The sequence below is a fragment of the Dermacentor andersoni genome, chromosome 2 (genome assembly GCF_023375885.2).
Source record: "Dermacentor andersoni chromosome 2, qqDerAnde1_hic_scaffold, whole genome shotgun sequence".
In the NCBI taxonomy this organism is placed as follows: Eukaryota; Metazoa; Arthropoda; class Arachnida; order Ixodida; family Ixodidae; genus Dermacentor; species Dermacentor andersoni.
Genome location: NC_092815.1, coordinates 2771471 through 2790649, shown reverse-complemented (window position 1 = coordinate 2790649; position 19179 = coordinate 2771471). Strand labels below are relative to the sequence as shown.

General features: G+C 48.7%; 2 protein-coding genes across 3 annotated transcripts in view; one reads left to right on the top strand and one right to left on the bottom strand.

The window, feature by feature from the left end:
- The window catches only part of LOC126543059 (parathyroid hormone/parathyroid hormone-related peptide receptor-like), a 1023923-nt gene that overhangs the window by 233307 nt on the left and 771437 nt on the right, over nucleotides 1-19179 (top strand). The gene's annotated exons all lie outside the window — the stretch shown is intronic.
- LOC129387882 (uncharacterized) lies at nucleotides 12922-15484 on the bottom strand. The gene has a single exon (XM_055077602.2). It carries the CDS (start codon nucleotides 15314-15316, stop codon nucleotides 13436-13438), a length of 1881 nt encoding a protein of 626 aa, XP_054933577.1. The 5' UTR covers nucleotides 15317-15484; the 3' UTR covers nucleotides 12922-13435.

Here is a 19179-nt window from a genome sequence, read left to right as displayed (position 1 = left end):
GCGAGAGATAATAGAAGCCGCTGAGAGTGCGCGGGCGGGAAGTATGTGCGTAAGCATGCCTCGCGTCTCCTTAGTCCAAAACCAATGGAATGGGATCATTATAGTCTTTCTAATAGGCCACTGGCGCGTAAAAAGGTCAAAAACGCCTTGACCGACTTTCTCTGCGACGACAGTCGGCATTCCAAGACTGACTGTTCTGAAAGTGGCCTGTCGTCAAGGCGTGCCAACGCGGTCGCCAGTGACAGCCGGTGCGCGCTGTATCGAGGACAGTGGCAAAGTGCATGTTCGACAGTCTCCTTGCCGCCCCAGTGACTGCAAGCCGCGCTGTCCTCCATACCGACTCGGAAGGCGAAAGATCTTGTGTCAGCGACACGAAGCCACAGTCGGCAAAGTACTGCTGTCTCGAGTCGAGAGAGCAGATGGGGGTCGAAGTCGAAGGGATGGCTCCAGTCGGTGTAGACGTGTGTGCTTCAAGCTTGGTGTGTTCCATAAAGTTCTGATGGCTTCATTTGCAAGCACACGAATTTTAATTGCAGCGTCTGTTCTTGAGAATGGAATGTAGTCTTGCAAGCACTCCTCATGTGCAGATCGTGCTGCTGTGTCGGCATGTTCATTGCCCATTATGCCACAGTGGCTTAGAATCAACTGTAACGTGATGTCGTGTCCTTGCTCGACGAGATGGTGACGCAGCAGTCTGATTTCTAGAACTACTTGTTTGTGGGGTCCTCGGCGTAAGGCAGAAACCAAACAATGAAGAGCAGCCTTGGATTCACTGAACACGCTGCATTTCTTGGGTAGTTCGTCAGAAATTACATGAAGTGCACAACGAATAGCAGCAAGCTCCGCGGCAGTCAATATAGTCTGGTGAGATAGCCGAGCCCCTTTTCAATTTTTTTTCGCACTTTTATTTTTGTCACGCTCTTCTTTCCGTTTTTACTTACCCTTTCTGTTCCCCTAGTGCAGGGTAGCAAACCGGAGGTTTTAGCTCTGGTTAACCTCCCTGCCTTTCTCTCATTTGCATCTCTTTCTCTCTCTCCTTAGTGCAAGATAAATAGATTTCCTCACGCCCTAAGTGAAATTTTGTATCCTCGTTCCTTTATTTTTTACGACGTCGAGTGCAGCAAAGTTGACCACCTGACAAAGCCGGCTTGGCTTTGGTACATAGTCTTCTTTGTAAAGTTCTTTTCGCTCTCCCACTTTGAGTATCTTCCTTTATTTATTCCACTGACAAGGGAATAAAACTATTGCTGCAAGTAGCGCTATGTGGTGTGTGTTTCTCTTCTGCGTGTCTCGTCGAAATGTTGCGCAATCCAACCTCTAATATTGTTACGTAGGAAGACGCAGACGAAAAGCTATGTACAAATATATTTACAAGGAAAATACGCTGCGCTTGGCCAAGAGGCAACAGCCCGCGCTAGCTTCTAATCGTCGTCGTCGTCTTCACACTGCTGGCCTTTCGTGATCGCGCATATTGTGCCGTAGCACTACCCCCGGCTGTAAAAGCGCCGTCCCGGAGCGACTAAAGATCGGACTCGGAAGCAGTGTAGTAGGCCTTGAGCCTACTGACGTGTACGACATCACTAGATGCCACAGGGGAGGACGAGGTTGAGGCCACAGGAGCAATTTCGTAAGTCACAGGCGTCACCTGGCGCAGCACGCGGTAGGGCCCTGTGTATCGCGAAAGGAGCTTCTCTGAAAGTCCGACGTGACGAGAGGGCGACCGCAGGAGCACGAGCGCACCAGGTGAAAACTGTACGTCACGATGGCGGGCGTTGTACTGACACTGCTGAGTGGTCTGTGAGGCCGTCAGTCGAGCACGGGCAAGCTGGCGTGCATGGTCAGCGAGGGCGATGGCGTCGCGCGCATACTCGCTTGTTGAGACCGCAGCACGAGGAAGAAGTCGTGTCTAGGGGCAAGGTAGGTTCGCGACCGTACAGTAGATAAAAGGGAGAAAATCCGGCGGTGTCGTGCCGGGAAGAATTGTACGCAAATGTTACGTAAGGAAGGGCAATGTCCCAGTCGTGGTGGTCCTTGGAAACGTACTTGGCCAGCATATCGGTAAGAGTACGGTTTAACCGCTCTGTCAGGCCATTGGTTTGAGGATGGTATGAAGTAGTCAGTTTGTGTTGAATGGAGCAGGAACGCACAATGTCAGCGATAACTTTCGAGAGGAAGTTTCGACCACGGTCAGTAAGCAGCTGTCGCGGGGCGCCATGAAGCAAGATAATGTCACGCAAGAGAAAGTCCGCGACGTCAGTGGCGCAGCTGGTAGGGAGAGCCCGAGTGATAGCGTATCGGGTGGCGTAATCAGTCGCGACGGCTACCCATTTGTTCCCAGAAGATGACGTGGGAAAGGGACCGAGCAGGTCTAATCCAACACGAAAGAACGGTTCCACAGGGACGGTGATCGGCTGGAGATGACCGGCAGGTAGCACCTGAGGTGTCTTCCGACGCTGGCAGGGATCACAGGCAGCAACATAGCGTCGAACGGAGCGAGCGAGACCAGGCCAATAGAAGCGGCGGCGGACGCGGTCGTACGTGCGGGTTACCCCAAGATGTCCTGAAGTGGGTGCGTCATGCATCTCAAAGAGCACAGTCTGTCGTAGCTGTTTTGGCACGACAAGAAGAAGGTCAGAGCCGTCAGGGAGGAAGTTCCTTCGATACAGAATGCCACCCTGGAGGACATATCGGCGAACGGATGCGTCGGTAGGTGTAGAGCGCAGACGCTCGATAAGTGCTCGCAGCGATAGGTCTCGGTACTGCTCATCGGCGATGTTACCGAAGGCAGAGACAGAGAAAATGCCGTTGGGGCTACTACTGTCGGCGTCGTCAGGCTCGTCGACCGGGTAGCGAGACAGGCAGTCAGCGTCCTTGTGTAGTCGGCCAGATTTATAGGTGACAGTATACGAATATTCTTGGAGGCGTAAGGCCCAGCGACCAAGTCTTCCTGTAGGATCTTTCAGTGAGCATAACCAGCAAAGCGCGTGATGGTCTGTGACAACGGAAAAGGATCGGCCATATAAGTATGGGCGGAATTTCGCAACCGCCCAAACTAGGGCCAGACACTCACGCTCAGTGATGGAATAGTTGCGCTCCGCGGGTGAGAGGAGCCTGCTGGCGTAAGCGATAACACGGTCGTGGCCACGCTGGCGTTGTGCCAGTACTGCTCCAATTCCGTGACCGCTGGCATCAGTACGGACTTCGGTAGGCGCAGAAGGATCGAAATGGGCCAAAACGGGAGGCGTTGTGAGAATGTCGATTAGATGAGAGAATGCAGAGGCCTCGTTATCGCCCCACTGGAAAGGAGCGTCTTTTTTCAAAAGGTCGGTTAGTGGTCGTGCTATGGCGGCGAAATTTCTCACGAAACGGCGGAAGTACGAACAAAGGCCGATGAAGCTGCGCACATCCTTGACACACTTCGGAACAGGGAAGTGCGTAACAGCATGGATCTTGCCTGGGTCCGGTTGCACTCCGTTCGCGTCAACGAGATGTCCAAGGACGGTAATCTGGCGACGGCCGAATTGGCACTTCGATGCGTTGAGTTGCAGACCGGCTCGCCGAAAAGCGTCCAGGACTGCTGAGAGGCGCTCGAGGTGCGTAGCGAACGTTGGGGAGAATACGATAACGTCGTCCAAGTAGCACAGGCACGTGGACCACTTGAAACCGTGAAGAAGAGAGTCCATCATGCGTTCAAAAGTGGCAGGGGCGTTACATAGACCGAACGGCATCACTTTGAATTGATAAAGACCGTCGGGTGTGACAAAAGCAGTCTTCTCGCGGTCGAGATCGTCCACGGCAATCTGCCAGTAGCCGGAGCGAAGGTCAATAGAAGAGAAATAGCGAGCACCGTGGAGGCAGTCAAGGGCGTCATCAATCCGAGGTAAGGGATACACGTCCTTTTTGGTAACCCTGTTAAGGTGCCGCTAATCCACGCAAAAGCGCCATGAGCCATCCTTCTTTTTGACCAGTACTACAGGTGACGCCCATGGACTATATGATGGTTCAATAATGTTCTTGGCAAGCATTTTGCGAACTTCTGCGTGAATAACTTGACGCTCAGCTGGTGACACTCGATACGGGCGGCGATGAATAGGAGGGGCATCGCCGGTATTAATGCGATGTTTGACAGCTGTAGTTTGGGCTAAAGGACGATCGTTAAAGTCAAAAATATCGTGGTAGGAAAACAGAACGCGGTAGAGTTCACGAGCGTGCTCGGAGGGCAAGTCGGGGGCAATCATTTTCCGTAAGTCAGCGATGGTACAATTTGCCGACTGGGATGGTAGAGGAGTATCGGATGAAGTGTCGTCTACTGCAATGGATGCTACTGAGTGATCCTCGAATGAACAAAGCTGGGCCAAAGACATCCCACGTGGCAGCACTTGTGTCGTCAAGCCAAAGTTGACCACTGGCAGGCAGACGCAATTCGCCGTAATAGATAAAACTGTATGGGGTACTGTGATCCCATGTGTAAGGAGGACGTCTTGCATAGGAGCCGCGATGTAGTGACCGTCGGGGACTGGTGGGGATGACACTAGGTCAACGTAGGTCAGTGCCGAAGGTGGCAAGCGAACGAAGTCGGCGGAACTGAGGCGACTGGGGTGTGGTTCAGCAGGATCCAGAACAGGCAGGTCAAGGCGGAGAGTACTGGCGGAACAATCGATGAGAGCAGAATGTGCGGAAAGGAAGTCTAAGCCGAGGATGATGTCGTGGGGACAGTGGGCGATGACTGTGAATAGCACGATTGTTGAGCGATCGGCGAAGGAGACGCGGGCGGTACACATACCAATTACGGGGGCTGTTCCGCCATCGGCGACACGGACAACAGGCGTCGTGGCGGGCGTGATAATTTTCTTGAGCCGGTTACGAAGGTCAGCGCTCATTACGGACAAATGCGCCCCAGTGTCTATGAGAGCAGACACAGAAACACCGTCGACTTGCACGTCAAGAAGGTTCAGATGAGTGGGCAAAGTCAGTAGAGGATTTGGCGGCGTAGGGAGCAATGCAGCGTCACCTCGAGGCGCTGCATCGTCTAGTTTTCCGGCTGGGAGCGGCGTCCGAAGGGAGTCGGCGAATAGACGCGACGGGGCTGGGGAGAGCGAGATTGTCGTCGTTGGGGCGAAGGCGAACGAGAATAGGGGCGGTTCGTTGCAGGAGAATCAGTGGCGGCATTATCGGAGCGTGCGGCATAGGGACGAGAAGGGCCACCTGAGGGGCGAGAGTAGGCAGTATAAGTAGGCCGGCTCGGGGAACTCCAGCGACTACGACAGTGCCGAGAAATGTGCCCGATTCGATGGCAGTGGAAACAAATAGGCTTGTCAGCAGTGCGCCATTCAGATGGGTTGCGGAAACGTGGTGGGTAAGAAGATGCGGGACGGGGCGAAATCGAAGAAGCCGGGCGGGTATTAGGGCGATGGGCCGAGCAGATGGTGTGAAGACCCATGTTTTCAAACTCCTGGCGGACAACTGCCTGGATCAGTGAGACCGTGACTGCAGATGTGTTGGTGGGACTGGAGTCGAAGGCAGCCGGATAGGCGGCCTCGATCTCACGCCGGACGATCCTGGTAACATCGGCAGTGTTGTTGGGACGAGGAGCGTCGGCACAGGAAGATGTCGCTGGGGTGTTGGGCAGACGGGCAAACTGCTGGTCAATACGTCGGCTTTTGGCGAGTTCCAGGCGGCGGCACTCTCTTATAACAGCATCCACCGTCGCTACGTTGTTGCAAACGAGCAAGTTGAAGGCGTCATCGGCAATGCCTTTGAGGATGTGGGAAACCTTGTCTGACTCAGTCATGTGGGTGTCAACTTTGCGGCACAGAGCCAAGACGTCCTGAATGTACGTGACATAGGGCTCTGTTGACGTCTGCACACGGCCGGAAAGCGCCTTCTGCGCGGCAAGTTGTTGACCGTAGGGGTTGCCGAACAAGTCTCGAAGCTGTGTCTTAAGTGAATCCCAACTGGTGAGCTCATCTTCGTGCGTGCGATACCAAACTCGAGGTGTGCCACCGAGGTAAAAGACTACGTTGGCGAGCATAATAGTAGGGTCCCACCGGTTATTGCGGCTGACGTGTTCATACAGGCTAATCCAGTCATCGACGTCTTCCCCATCTTGGCCCGAGAATACGCCAGGATCACGGGGAGCGGGGAGAGTGATGTAGGTCGTCGAAGTGGCAGCAGGTGTCGGAGCCGGCGGAGTCGGGTTGTCGTCGCCGGGAGCCATGAAGGAAGGCTCGACGTACCGTCCACTGCGAAGCTCCGTGACGAGGTACAGGGAACGTCCACCTCCACCAGATATGTTACGTAGGAAGACGCAGACGAAAAGCTATGTACAAATATATTTACAAGGAAAATACGCTGCGCTTGGCCAAGAGGCAACAGCCCGCGCTAGCTTCTAATCGTCGTCGTCGTCTTCACACTGCTGGCCTTTCGTGATCGCGCATATTGTGCCGTAGCAATATGCTATACCAATACGCCCAGTCTTCAACCTTGGCAAGACACGCTATTGCTGGAGTCGCATACTAGTCATTCTGAGACTTCCGTTGCTTTTGCTATGCATGGCATGCACTGTCTGCGGTATCGGCTCATTTTGCTATCGCACTTGCTTGCTAAGGTCGCCAAGAGCACGACGTCATGACCACAAATGTATGACGACGATGAAATGACGAAGAAATCACGTCGATGAAGCGACGAGGGTGCCATTACGAACACCGCGCATGACATCAATGAGATAAAGATTCTAAAATAATGGCAATGGTACAACGAAGACAGCGTGACGATGATGGCATTGTGATAATGGGATGATAACGAGTGTACGACGAAGATGGTACGACGACAACCCGATGATGAAGCTGGAACGATGACGAGGACAGGACCACCATGGCATGACGACATCGTTATGAAAACGGATGCAGAGCGCAAATGTCTGACGACCACGCAATGACGACCATGGCATGATAACGGCATCGTAAGCATAATTGACTGAGAACAGCATGATTGCAATAGAATGATGAAATATAAATGACGTAGATAAAACGACGGAAGCGGTGTGACGATGACATCATGACATTAGGATGCGTTAAGGATTTTAAAACGACAGCATGACGACAATGGTACAATGACGACTCTGTCACGGTTACGCCATAACGATAGCCGAATGGAGAAGTTAGAATGGCGAGGATCGAACGACCACAACGGCATTACGATGACGGTATGATGATTCTATAATGGCCATGCCATGCCGAGGATGGCCTGACAGCGGTATGAGTTCAATGAGGGGGCGAAAGCTGTATTAAGACAGTAGCGTGAGGACTGCTACATGACAAAGACAACGATGGGACGACGACGTGACCAGAGTCGGATGACAAAGCTGGAACGATGACTACGCAAAGACGACGAGCCTAGTGGTCCGAGCAACTTGGTCCACTGAGTCGGCGTAGAAGGTGCAACGACGACAGCATGATGAGAGTCATATGACGAAGCTGCAACGGCGACAATGGAATGACCAGGACGGCATCATAACCACGGGCACATACCTAGTGGCCCAAGAGAGAGAGAGAGAAAAGAGAAGGAAGGACAGGGAAGTCAGCAAGTGTGGGCCTGCTGGTGACTCTGTGCTCAGGTAAGGGGAGAGGGCCCTAAAGATGAAAGAAAAAAAAAACACGAGCGTAAAGGTGGGGGGGGGGGGGGGGAGGTGTACAGTGGTTGAGATGTGGCGTACCACACTTCTCAAAGTCTGTCAGTAAGTCCACTTGTCCTCAAGAAGCGCAACAACGTGTTCAACTCCTTCTGACCTGAGGACGCTCTCGACCAGTGACCGAGGGTTCTCTTTTCTGACAAAGGGTGATTGTCCAGTTTGTTTAATGCGATTGAAAGTTCTCGCCTAAGCGCACTAAAACGAGGACATTCACAATGAAAATACGCAATTGTCTCCTCGTAGCCGCAGTCACCACATATTGGGTGGTCGGCCATTGCGATGCGAAATAAAGAGGCGTTTGTGAATACGTTGAATCACAGGCGGCACAGAAGCGTTTCTCAAGCTCGCCATATCCCTGGTGGAAGATGGAGCTGTAGATGCACACTCAATATATGGAGACGAGTGTTTGTGAATTCCGTCGATTTTTTACAATGGGCCAGTGTCAGTTTGTTTGCTATCGAGTGAAGACTTGTAGCTGCAAGGTTCTCGAGATAGTAGTGCTATGCAATGAATACCATCTTGGGCTCTTTGGGCGACCTTATCTCCACTGTCATTACCATAGATGCCGCAATGGCCAGGTGTCCATTGATGTGCGATGCTGTGATCTTTGTCGATTGCATGGTGATGAAGTAGTGTTATATCAGCCATTAAATGTTTATTAAACCCGTGGTGAAATGACGACGTAAGACAGTTGAGAATTGCCTTGGTGTCAGAGACGACGAGCCATTCCTGGGACGATTCTTGAACAATGAATTGCATAGAAGCACGCAGGGTGGCAAGTTCTGTAGGCGTTGATGACGTCAAATGACATGTCTTGAATTTGACAGTGATGGCTCTCGCGGGAACAATCACTGCATCAGCCGGACTTTCAGAGGTAACTGGATCATTCTTGCAGAGGCGAAAGGGTGCACTGCGTTTCTCATGCAGGAATAGTAATGTGGTCTTCTGTACGGTTATAGATGTTTTCTTTTTGATGTCAGCAACGCCGGCAAGGCCTGGTGGGAGTGCAGGCACCGGCGCCGCAAAGATGGCCTTGCTCCAGGCGTGGAGTTCTATGTACTGCTGCTACTGGGCGGGATCAGGGACCTCTGTAATTTTATGCAGTTGCAAGAAATAAATGAAAATTGAAATAATTTTGGAGGCGCCGTCGTTCAGCCCACGTGATCGATAAATGTGTATGTCTGCATTTCCAGGCTATTTCCCTTATTGTAATAGTCATTCGCACTATTATCATCATCCTAAGCCTAGTTACGCCCACTGCAGGGCAAAGGTCTCTCCCATGCTTCTCCAACAACCACGGTCATGTACTAATTGAGACCATGTCGTCCCTGCAAACTTCGTAATCTCATCCGCCCACCTATCTTTCTTAAGCCCCCTGCTACGCTTCCCTTCCCTTGGAATCCAGTCCGTAACCCTTAATAACCATCGGTTATCTTCCCTCCTCATTACATGTCCTGCCCATGCCCATTTATTTTTCTTGATTTCAACTAAGATGTAATTCACTCGCGTTTGTTCTCTCACCCAATCTGCTGTTTTCTTACCCCTTAACGTCACACCCATCATTCTTCTTTCCATAGCTCGTTGCGTCGTCCTCAATATGAGTAGAACCCTTTTCGTAAGCCTCCAGGTTTCTGCCCCGTACGTGAGTACTGGTAAGACACAGCTATTAAACACTTTTTTCTTGAGGAATAATGGCAACCTGCTGTTCATGATCTGAGAATGCCTGCCAAACGCACCCCAGCCCATTCTTATTCTTCTGATTATTTCCGTCTCATGATCCAGTTCAGCCGTGACTACCTGCCCTAAGTAGATGTATTCCCTTACCACTTCCAGTGCCTCGCTACCGACCGTAAACTGCTGTTCTCTTCCGAGACTGTTAAACATTATTTTAGTTTCCTGCAGATTAATTTTCAGACCCACCCTTCTGCATTTCCTCTCTAGGTCAGTGTGCATGCATTGTAATTGGTCCCCTGAGTTGCTAAGCAAGGCACTATCATCAGTGAATTGGAAGTTACTAAGGTATTCTCCATTAACTTTTATCCCCAGTTCCTCCCAATCCAGGTCTCTGAATACCTCCTGTAAACACGCTGTGAATAGCATTGGAGAGATCGTATCTCCCTGCCTAACGCCTTTCTTTACTGGGATTGTGTTGCTTTCTTTATGGAGGAGTACGGTGGCTGTGGAGCCCCTATAGATATCTTTCAGTATTTTTACATACGGCTCGTCTGCACCCTGATTCCGTAATGCCTCCATGACTGCTGAGGTCTCATCATCATCATCATTTATTGGTCCTTAAAGACCCCTGGAAGGGACTAAGGACATTACATAAGGGGGGGGGGGGACATTGAACACAACAACGCAGGTCCCCTCGATCAGTCTCGACAGAATCAAACGCTTTCTCGTAATCAATGAAAGCTATATATAAGGGTTGGTTATATTCCGCACATTTCTCTATCACCTGATTGATAGTGTGAATATGGGCTATTGTTGAGTAGCCTTTACGGAATCCTGCCTGGTTCTTTGCTTGACAGGAGTCTAAGGTGTTCCTGATTCTATTTGCAATTACCTTAGTAAATACTTTGTAGGCAACGGACAGTAAGCTGATCGGTCTATAATTTTTCAAGACTTTGGCGTCCCCTTTCTTATGGCTTAGGATTATGTTAGCGTTCTTCCAAGATTTCGGTACGCTCGAGGTCATGAGGCATTGCTTATACAGGGTGGCCAGTTTCTCTAGAACAATCTGCCCACCATCCTTCAACAAATCTGCTGTTACCTGATCCTCCCCAGCTGCCTTCCCCTTTGCATATCTCCCAAGGCTTTCTTTACTTCTTCCGGCGTGACCTGTGGGATTTGGAATTCCTCTAGACTATTTTGTCTTCCATTATCGTCGTGGGTGCCACTGGTACTCTATAGATCTCTATAGAACTCCTCAGCCATTTGAACTATCTCATCCACATTAGTAATAATATTGCCGGCTTTGTCTCTTAACGCATACATCTGATTCTTTCGAATTCCTAGTTTCTTCTTCACTGCTTTTAGGCTTCCCCCGTTCCTGAGAGCATGTTCAACTATATCCATATTATACTTCCTTGTGTCAGCTGTCTTACGCTTGTTGAATAACTTCGAAAGTTCTGCCAGTTCTATTCTAGCTGTAGGGTTAGATACTTTCATACATTGGCGTTTATTGATCAGATCCCCCGTCTCCTGCGATAATTTACTGGTATCCTGCCTTACGGAGTTACCACCGACTTCCATTGCACACTCCTTAATGATGCCCACAAGATTGTCGTTCATTGCTTCAACACTAAGGTCTTCTTCCTGAGTTAAAGCCGAACACCTGTTCTGTAGCTCGATCTGGAATTCCCCTATTTTCCCTCTTACCGCTAACTCATTGATCGGCTTATGTGCCAGTTTCTTCCGTTCCCTCCTCAGGTGTAGGATAATTCGAGTTCTTACCATCCTATGGTCACTGCTGCGCACCTTGCTGAGCACGTCCACATCTTGTATGATGCCAGGGTTAGCGCAGAGTCTGAAGTCTATTTCGTTTCTAGTCTCGCCGTTCGGTTTCCTCCACGTCCACTTTCAGCTATCCCGGTTGCGGAAGGAGGTATTCATTATCCGCATATTATTCTGTTCCGCAAACTCTACTAATAACTCCCCCCTGATATTTCTAGTGCCTATGCCATATTCCCCCACTGTCTTGTTTCCAGCCTGCTTCTTGCCTAGCTTGGCATTAAAGTCGCCCATTAGTATAGTGTATTTTGTTTTCACTCTACCCATCATCGATTCCAGGTCTTCATAGAAGCTTTCGACTTCCTGGTCATCATGACTGGATGTGGGAGCGTAGACCTGTACGACCTTCCTTTTGTACCTCTTATTAAGTTTCGCTACAAGACCTGCCCCCCTCTCGTTAATGCTATAGAATTCCTGTATGTTACCAGCTATATTCTTATTAATCAGGAATCCGACTCCTAGTTATCGTCTCTCCGCTAAGCCCCGGTAGCACAGGACGTGCCCGCTTTTCAGCACTGTATATGCTGCTTTAGCCTCCTAACTTCACTGAGCCCTATTATATCCCATTTGCTGCCCTCTAATTCCTCCAATAGCACTGGTAGACTCGCCTCACTAGATAACGTTGTAGCGTTAAATGTTGCCAGGTTCATATTCCAATGGCGGCCTGTCCGGACGGTGGTGTTATATACATATATATATATATATATATATATATATATATATATAAATGGTCATGGGACCTCAATTACCGTTCTTATATATATATATATATATATATATATATATATATATATATATATAAGAACGGTAATTGAGGTCCCATGACCATTTTTTGTTTCCAATTAAGTTTTTATATCTGATGGGCAAATGTGTCCACACAAAGGAATGAACCTTAGTTTTGCAAGAAACTTCGTAGTTTTCTCGGAAAAAAATCGTATGTCACAAGAGGTGGAGAACGTCGTTTTTGCCACTTCGCAAAGTTGCAAGTTTGGAGCCTCACTGCATGCACAATCAATTTTTTCCGCCCATAAGTATTTTTTCGTTGCCTCTTCGCAACATGTACTATACGAACAAATAAAAAAACAATTTTTCGCTGAGTCAATCTTCTAAATAAAAATCGCAAACTTCGCTTCCGGAGCTATTCGGTGGAAAAAAGGCACTTTTCAGGGTAGCCTCAGGGCAAGATGCGTAAATATCTCCCCACTTAATCTTTTTCTCAGTGTGTTCCAGCTACTTTTACTCACTTTAGGCAAGTTTTGTAGTTTTACACTTGACAGATATTTTTCGATATGGCCTCAAATTTGGCCGAAGATCAAAAACGTCAAAAAAGTGACAACTTTGACTTCGATTAAAAAAAAAAACACCATCCTCGAGTTTCATTAAAATTTGCCTGAATAATGCTAAATAATCGTTAATTCTAAGGTACCAAAAAGGTGTTGCATTATATTGTTTTAAAGTATAAAAATGAATACAAAACTGAGTTCATGTTTTTGCTATCTAGAATTGCTTTTTACTGCCTCTTAGAAATAGTAACTCTCAGAAATTTGTTTTAGCACTCACTGATCTTGGTTACATATTATTTACCACAATATCCGAACGATCCTCAATGTTTGTAGAGCTTCTACTCGCTTGTTAGCGGCGTTCTTGATGCGTCAAAATGGGAATAATTTCGCGATTTCACCTGATGTCTCAAGAACAGGTTGGCGGCGGTCAAACGTTTTTTGTATTGCCTAATTTATCATCCTAAGTTACATTGGTATGTAATCGATTCTTTAAAAATATTAGATCATTTATCGGTGCTTAGAAAAGTTTTTATATGTAAAAATGAATATTAATGTGTTTCTGAAGCCGACGTGTCCGCACCTGCATCTATTTACCTCTGTGTTGAATGGTTCTACAGGGCACTGTCAGGAGACAAAACGTCGTCTTCTGAGGGGGACAATTTATCTGCAAGGTTTTTAATCAGCAGGAGTTTTAATCGGGACACAATTTACAAATGGTATGCCGCTTTATCTGCAGATTGCAATTCAGAAAATTGTAACAAGAAATAAACGGCAGCAGTTGACTTCGGTATGCGCACAGTATATTGTCCAGCCCGAAGCACAAATCAGACCACAGTCTCTTCCATTCCGAAGCAGCGGTGGAGGCCACGTAGGATGCACTGCCTTCATTTGATTGAACGTACTTCCACATGTGGAGCGTCTGAACTCCAGGCACTTTCTTTTCCGTTTTCTATTCTTCCTTCTTCATTTCGCGAAAGTCTGCAAGCTCCCTCTGTGGGAGCTCCAGAATGGTGGTGTTCTTTAGCGTTCCTTGAATCGCGTCCACGAAGCCGCTGGCTGTTTGTATGGCCTCACTTGCAGGCTTCCGCAAGTTGTGGTGTGATGCTGGATGTTTCACAAGCCCACCAACGCCGTCGCAAGCATTTTTGCCGTGTCCAGTGGCCGAAAACATCCATTTGGTCTCTTGACATTCACTGCGTTGTAGCTCATGAAACTGATATTTATTCTTGAAGTGAGCGGGAGCCCCGTCGCTCACGTGTGTTACCTTAGTGTAGATTGGCGCGTTGTCTTCAAGGTGTGCTTTGATTTTCGACAGAGCCAAACATGCATGAGCTGAATCATGAGACATATCGTCGGAAATAACGGCGTAGTTCCGAGTCGATTTTCTTGACGTGACAACGCAGGTAAACACGGTGACCTGCTTCTTCTGCCAATGGTACGCTTGTACTGCGTCTGGAGGCACAACTGTCCAGTTTTCGGCGAACTCAAAATGCAAAACAATTGCACCTCTCTCGCAGCTCTGTTTTTCTTCATGTATTGCTTTTGCTTGCACAGTTCTGACATAGTTGTGGGGAATCCATTTCCTGGTCATTCTTAGAAATTCTCTCAAAAATGATGAAGCGGTGAGAGTTTTTTTAACTAGCTCACCGTATTCCCATGAAGCAACCAACACCTCGTCCTCGCTGCTCATATCAAAATTTTCCAAAGTGAAAATGTCATCTTGTGGAAAGTGCTCACAATTCCTGAGGAAACATGACGCAGTAGGTTCCTGGCATACCCAGAGACTCTGCATATCATCGGGAGAAAGCGACCTTCCGGAGGCGTTCTGCAGTCCCACGAGGCACAACTGAAAGTTTGCACAGCACACGCAAACACACACTTGCCACTGTGGCGAGCATTTCACCCACTTGGGACGCAAGGATATGAATTTTGTTAGGCCAACCTGGGAGGCAGGGTGAGCTTGCTTGTAGAGGCGGAATGCTTCTCGCAAGGACCGCGTCATGAACCGTTTAGGTACCCATTCCTTCTCTTCCTCCTTTTCGATTCTCACAACATCCTTTTTGTTCGGTGTCTGTCTAGAGCAATCGAGTTCATCCATGGTGTAATATTCTAAAACGGTGGTAATGTCTTCGTTTTGTAGCTTACATCTTGTATATCGCTCCTGTGTTGACCATACGCCTTCTTCATCCACCATCTTCTTCGATTTTTGAATAACGTACCTCGTTGCCTCTGGAATAACTTCCTGCACATATTTCACGGTTAGGTTGCGTGGTAGCAATGTCAGCAGCTGGCAACGCTCTTGAAAGGACGTACACCTATTGTAGGCAGCATGTAGGTTGTCTTCCCAGCTGCTGCATTGCGCACACTTTTCTTGTGACGCACACGAAGTCTCTGGGATATTATATGCTGCCTGTATCCCTGATCGGATTTTCGTCACCATAGCTCTTGCCACCTCTTCCTGCTTTCGCTTTGCATAGGAAAGTCTGAGGCGTTTTTTTAGAGCGCTCGGTGGCTTTACGGGCGAGATTTCGGAGGTAAGGCTGACACTGGAGCTTAAATTTTCTACGATTTCTTCTCCAGGGCGGAATTCTTCGAATGTTTTGGTTGACTCTGCCTGCATATTATCTATGTCTTCCTTGAACCGACGGTAACAATTCTGACAGATGAAGTCACTTTCTTGTACTCGGAGAGCTTCTTCGGGAAGTAGGACTTTTTTGAGAGCAGCGACATTGAGGGTCTTTACACTCCGAAAATTACGTCCTTTTTCAATTCTCTGCTTGTGCCTTTTTGAGTAGTCGACACAAAACGTTCGCCGCGGAAATCTCTTCATGAATGCAAAAGCTCACCGCTTCCGAAGATTATCGTGGGACAGAAGAGCAGGTGACGGATGCAGTGCCCAGGGCTGCTTTTCCAAAAAAAGGAGATGGACAGATGGATGGATTTTTAACGCAGGCTGCCCGCCGTCGACACTGACGCTGGTTCGGTCTGGCGTACGAGCTGAGACTGAGATACCAAGTATGCTTGTCGTGGGAGCCTTCGAGTGCAGAGAAACAACTTGAGTACAAAAAACGACCCCACCGTCTATCAGGCCTGCAAAACGACACGCGAAACTCGAGATCCGAACAACATCCGCTCATCGGGCCTGTCTCGGTCGAAGGTCCAAGGCTAAGGTATAACTGCCAGGCGTTCGGTGCGTTGCGATGGAAAAATGATAGCGGCGGCTAAACCTCGGTGCGGTGGCGGCACACATGGTGCTATGAAATTCGGGGTCGCGCCGGGCGTTATATAGCTATAGGAGCGGCTGCCAAGCGCGGTTCATCCATGGAGCGGCGGCAGCTCGTTAAAGGTATCTTGAGAGTAGCGACGGGTGCAATAAATGTTTGCATAAACGACCACTAACCACACTTCACTCCAAAATAACGTTCTCAAATATGCTTACAGTAATTTAAGTCCCAGTGTTAGAAGAGTACGAAAGCGAATAGGAGCTTTAGACCTTTGATTGTAGGAGAAAAAAACACTTAAAAATTACACTTATGAACTCAGCAACTGTAGCGTTTAAAATTTGCCCACAAAAAGACAATACTAAATCCAGCTTCTTACGATAGCGCATCCTAAGAGAAAATGCTGAGCAATCGTAGGGATTGAAATGATGAACTCAGTTTTGTATTAATTTTCATACTTTAAAACAATATAGTGCAACACTTTTTGGTACCCTAATATTATCGAGTATTGAGGATTATTCAGGCAAATTTTAATAAAATTCGATGATGAGGATTTTTTTAAATCCAAGGCAAAATTGTCACTTCTTTGACGTTTTTGAACTTCGGCCAAATTTGAGGCCATATTGAAAAATATCTGTCAAGTGTAGAACTACAAAACTTGCCTAAAGTGAGTAAAAACAGCTGGAAAATACTGAGAAAAAGATTCAGTGTGGAGATCTTTATGCATCTTGCCCTGAGGGTGCCCTGAAAAGCACCTTTTTTGCACCGCATAGCTCCGGAAGCGAAGTTTGCGATTTTTTATTTATAAGACTGACACAGCAAGAAAAAGTTTTTTTATTCGTTCGTATAGTACACGTTGCAAAGAGGTAACGAAAAAGTACTTATGTGCGGAAAAAAATTATTGTGCATGCAGTGAGGCTCCAAACTTGCAACTTTGCGAAGTGGCAAAAACGACATTCTCCACCGCTTGTGACATACGATTTTTTTCCGAAAAAACTAGGAAGTTCCTTGCAAAACTAAGGTTCATTCCTTTGTGTGGACACATATGACCATCAGATATAAAAATTCCATTGAAAACAAAAAATGGTCATAGGACCTTGATACCGTTCTTATCTGAACATGCCCATATATATGTAGATATGATGACCTTGCCCCAGATGTGAAGTTCCATGTGATCAGTGAGTGAGTGAGTGAGTGAGTGAAGAAACTTTTATTGCAGGTCCGGCGAGTACGCAAACTCGTCGCGCACCTGGCTAGTCCCACGTCGGGACCGGCAGGTCTAGCCCACCGGCCCGGTCGCGGGCACGCCGGACAGCCAGGAATTTGCTTTTCTAGAGCGGGGCTACGCAGAAGCGAGTCCCACTCCTCCTTGATGAACTTGGGGTATGTCGACCCACACTCCCACAGCATGTGCGCTAGAGGGGAGGTCTGCCCTCAGAAGGGGCAGGCGTCGTCGCGATACACGTCCGGGTAAGCCTCGTGGAGAACGGACAGACACGGATACGTACTGGTCTGCAGAAGCCTAAGCGAAACGGCTTGCGCCCTATTCAGCTTGGGGTGAGGGGGTGGAAAGACCCTTCTAGACATGTAGAAGAATTTAATAATCTCGTTGTGAGTAGCGGGAGTGTCTCTGTGGCCGTAGGGAGGAGGGGAGTCGGTGCTTCTTGCAGAGGAAGCGCGGTCGGTGAGTTCACGCGCAGCCTCGTGAGCAGACTCATTGAGGTTCGGGGGAGCACCCTCGACCGACCCTACGTGAGCTGGAAACCAGTGGATTGAATGATGCGTGAGAGCATATCGACTCGAGCTGCTAAGAAGACGAGCAGCTTGCTTGGCGATGCAACCCTTCTGAAAAGCCCTAACTGCCGTTTTGGAATCGCTATATATCTCCGACCCACGACCGTCTAGCAGGGCGAGGGCGATGGCGGCTTGCTCGGCGACTCCGGGGTCTGAAGTGCGAATGGAGGCGCAATTGGAAATCTTGCCGCTAGAGTCGACCACAACGATGGCAAAGGTCTTCCCATCGCTGTACTCCGCGGGGTCGACGAAGGTTGCTGCAATGTCTCGTTGCTTGATATGTTTCAGGATGGCTGCTGCTCTGGCCTTGCGCCTGCCCTCGTTATGGACGGGATGGACATTTCGGGGCACAGGGGCCACTTCGAACTTGTCTCGAATGCACCTAGGGATCGGGGACTACCCCGATCCCTAGGTGGTAACCCAGCTCTTCGAGGATGTGTTTACCTGCCGCTGTGGTGCTCAGGCGAGTGAGTTGCGCGCGTTCTTGGGCTTCGGCAATCTCCTCGGCAGTGTTATGCACCCCCAGCTTGAGGAGATCCTCGGTATGGGTCCTGATGGGTAGCCCCAGAGCCCTCTTGACCACTTTGCGGATGAGAGCATTGAGCTTGCCTCGCTCCGCTCTGAGCCAGTTGTGCACAGATGTGATCAGTGGGGTACCATTTCTCGAGTGGTGGCAAACCGCACACGATCTGCTCTCTCTCTCTCTCTCTCTCTCTCTCTCTCTCTATATATATATATATATATATATATATATATAATGTCCCCCACTCGGGAAATGGTACGCCACTGATCACAACATAGAACTTCACATCTGTAGCAAGCCATCTGGAGGAAGGCCATCATATATATATATATATATATATATATATATATATATATATATATATATATATATATATATATATATATATATATATATATATATATATGTGTGTGTATATATATTATTACGATATCAAGCGATGCTCAAGGGACGAGCCGCCGCGAAAACGACGACGAATTGCGCCTGTGCCCTTGGCGCGAGTGAATGTCGGCCTGGCGCTCTGGCTCCAGTCCAGTGTAAATAGCCTGTAAATAGCCTTTTTCGTCTGTGACTTTCTACACATAACAATATATATATATATATATATATATATATATATATATATATATATATATATATATATTGAAAGGGGGTTTATTGCAGTTTGTACGCGGGATCGCAAGTAGCGCTTGATCGCGAGTCCAAGGCGTTCGCATCGGCAGCCCGAGCTCGTGTCTCGCGCCGCAGCGGTGGCAGTCCGCACATCGCCACATGCACATTGCCCACTACAATTGCCCCCGTGGCGAAGAGGAGCCATCCTGGCGACCTAAGGGGATGACACGATAAGAGGGTCGTGGTACGGTTTCAGGCGGCTGACGTGAACCGTCTCGCGGCCACGGCGGCGTTTGTCCGAAGATGGCGTCACCGGTTCGACCACATAATTCACAGGCGATGTACACGCGATAACCCTGTACGGGCCCTGATATTTCGGAGCAAGCTTTGGGCTAAGGCCTGGAGATTGGAAGGGCAGCTGAAGCCAGACGTGAGAGTCCACGGCGAAGAACTGTGTGGGCTGCCCGTTGTCGTGGCGATCTTTGTGAATTCCTTGGGTAGCCGACGTGAACGAGCGAGCCAGTTGGCGGCACTCTTCAGCAT

What these genes read in the sequence shown, in the direction of transcription:
- LOC129387882 (XM_055077602.2), bottom strand. Translation starts at nt 15,316, where the DNA reads ATGAAGAGATTTCCGCGGCGAACGTTTTGTGTCGACTACTCAAAAAGG.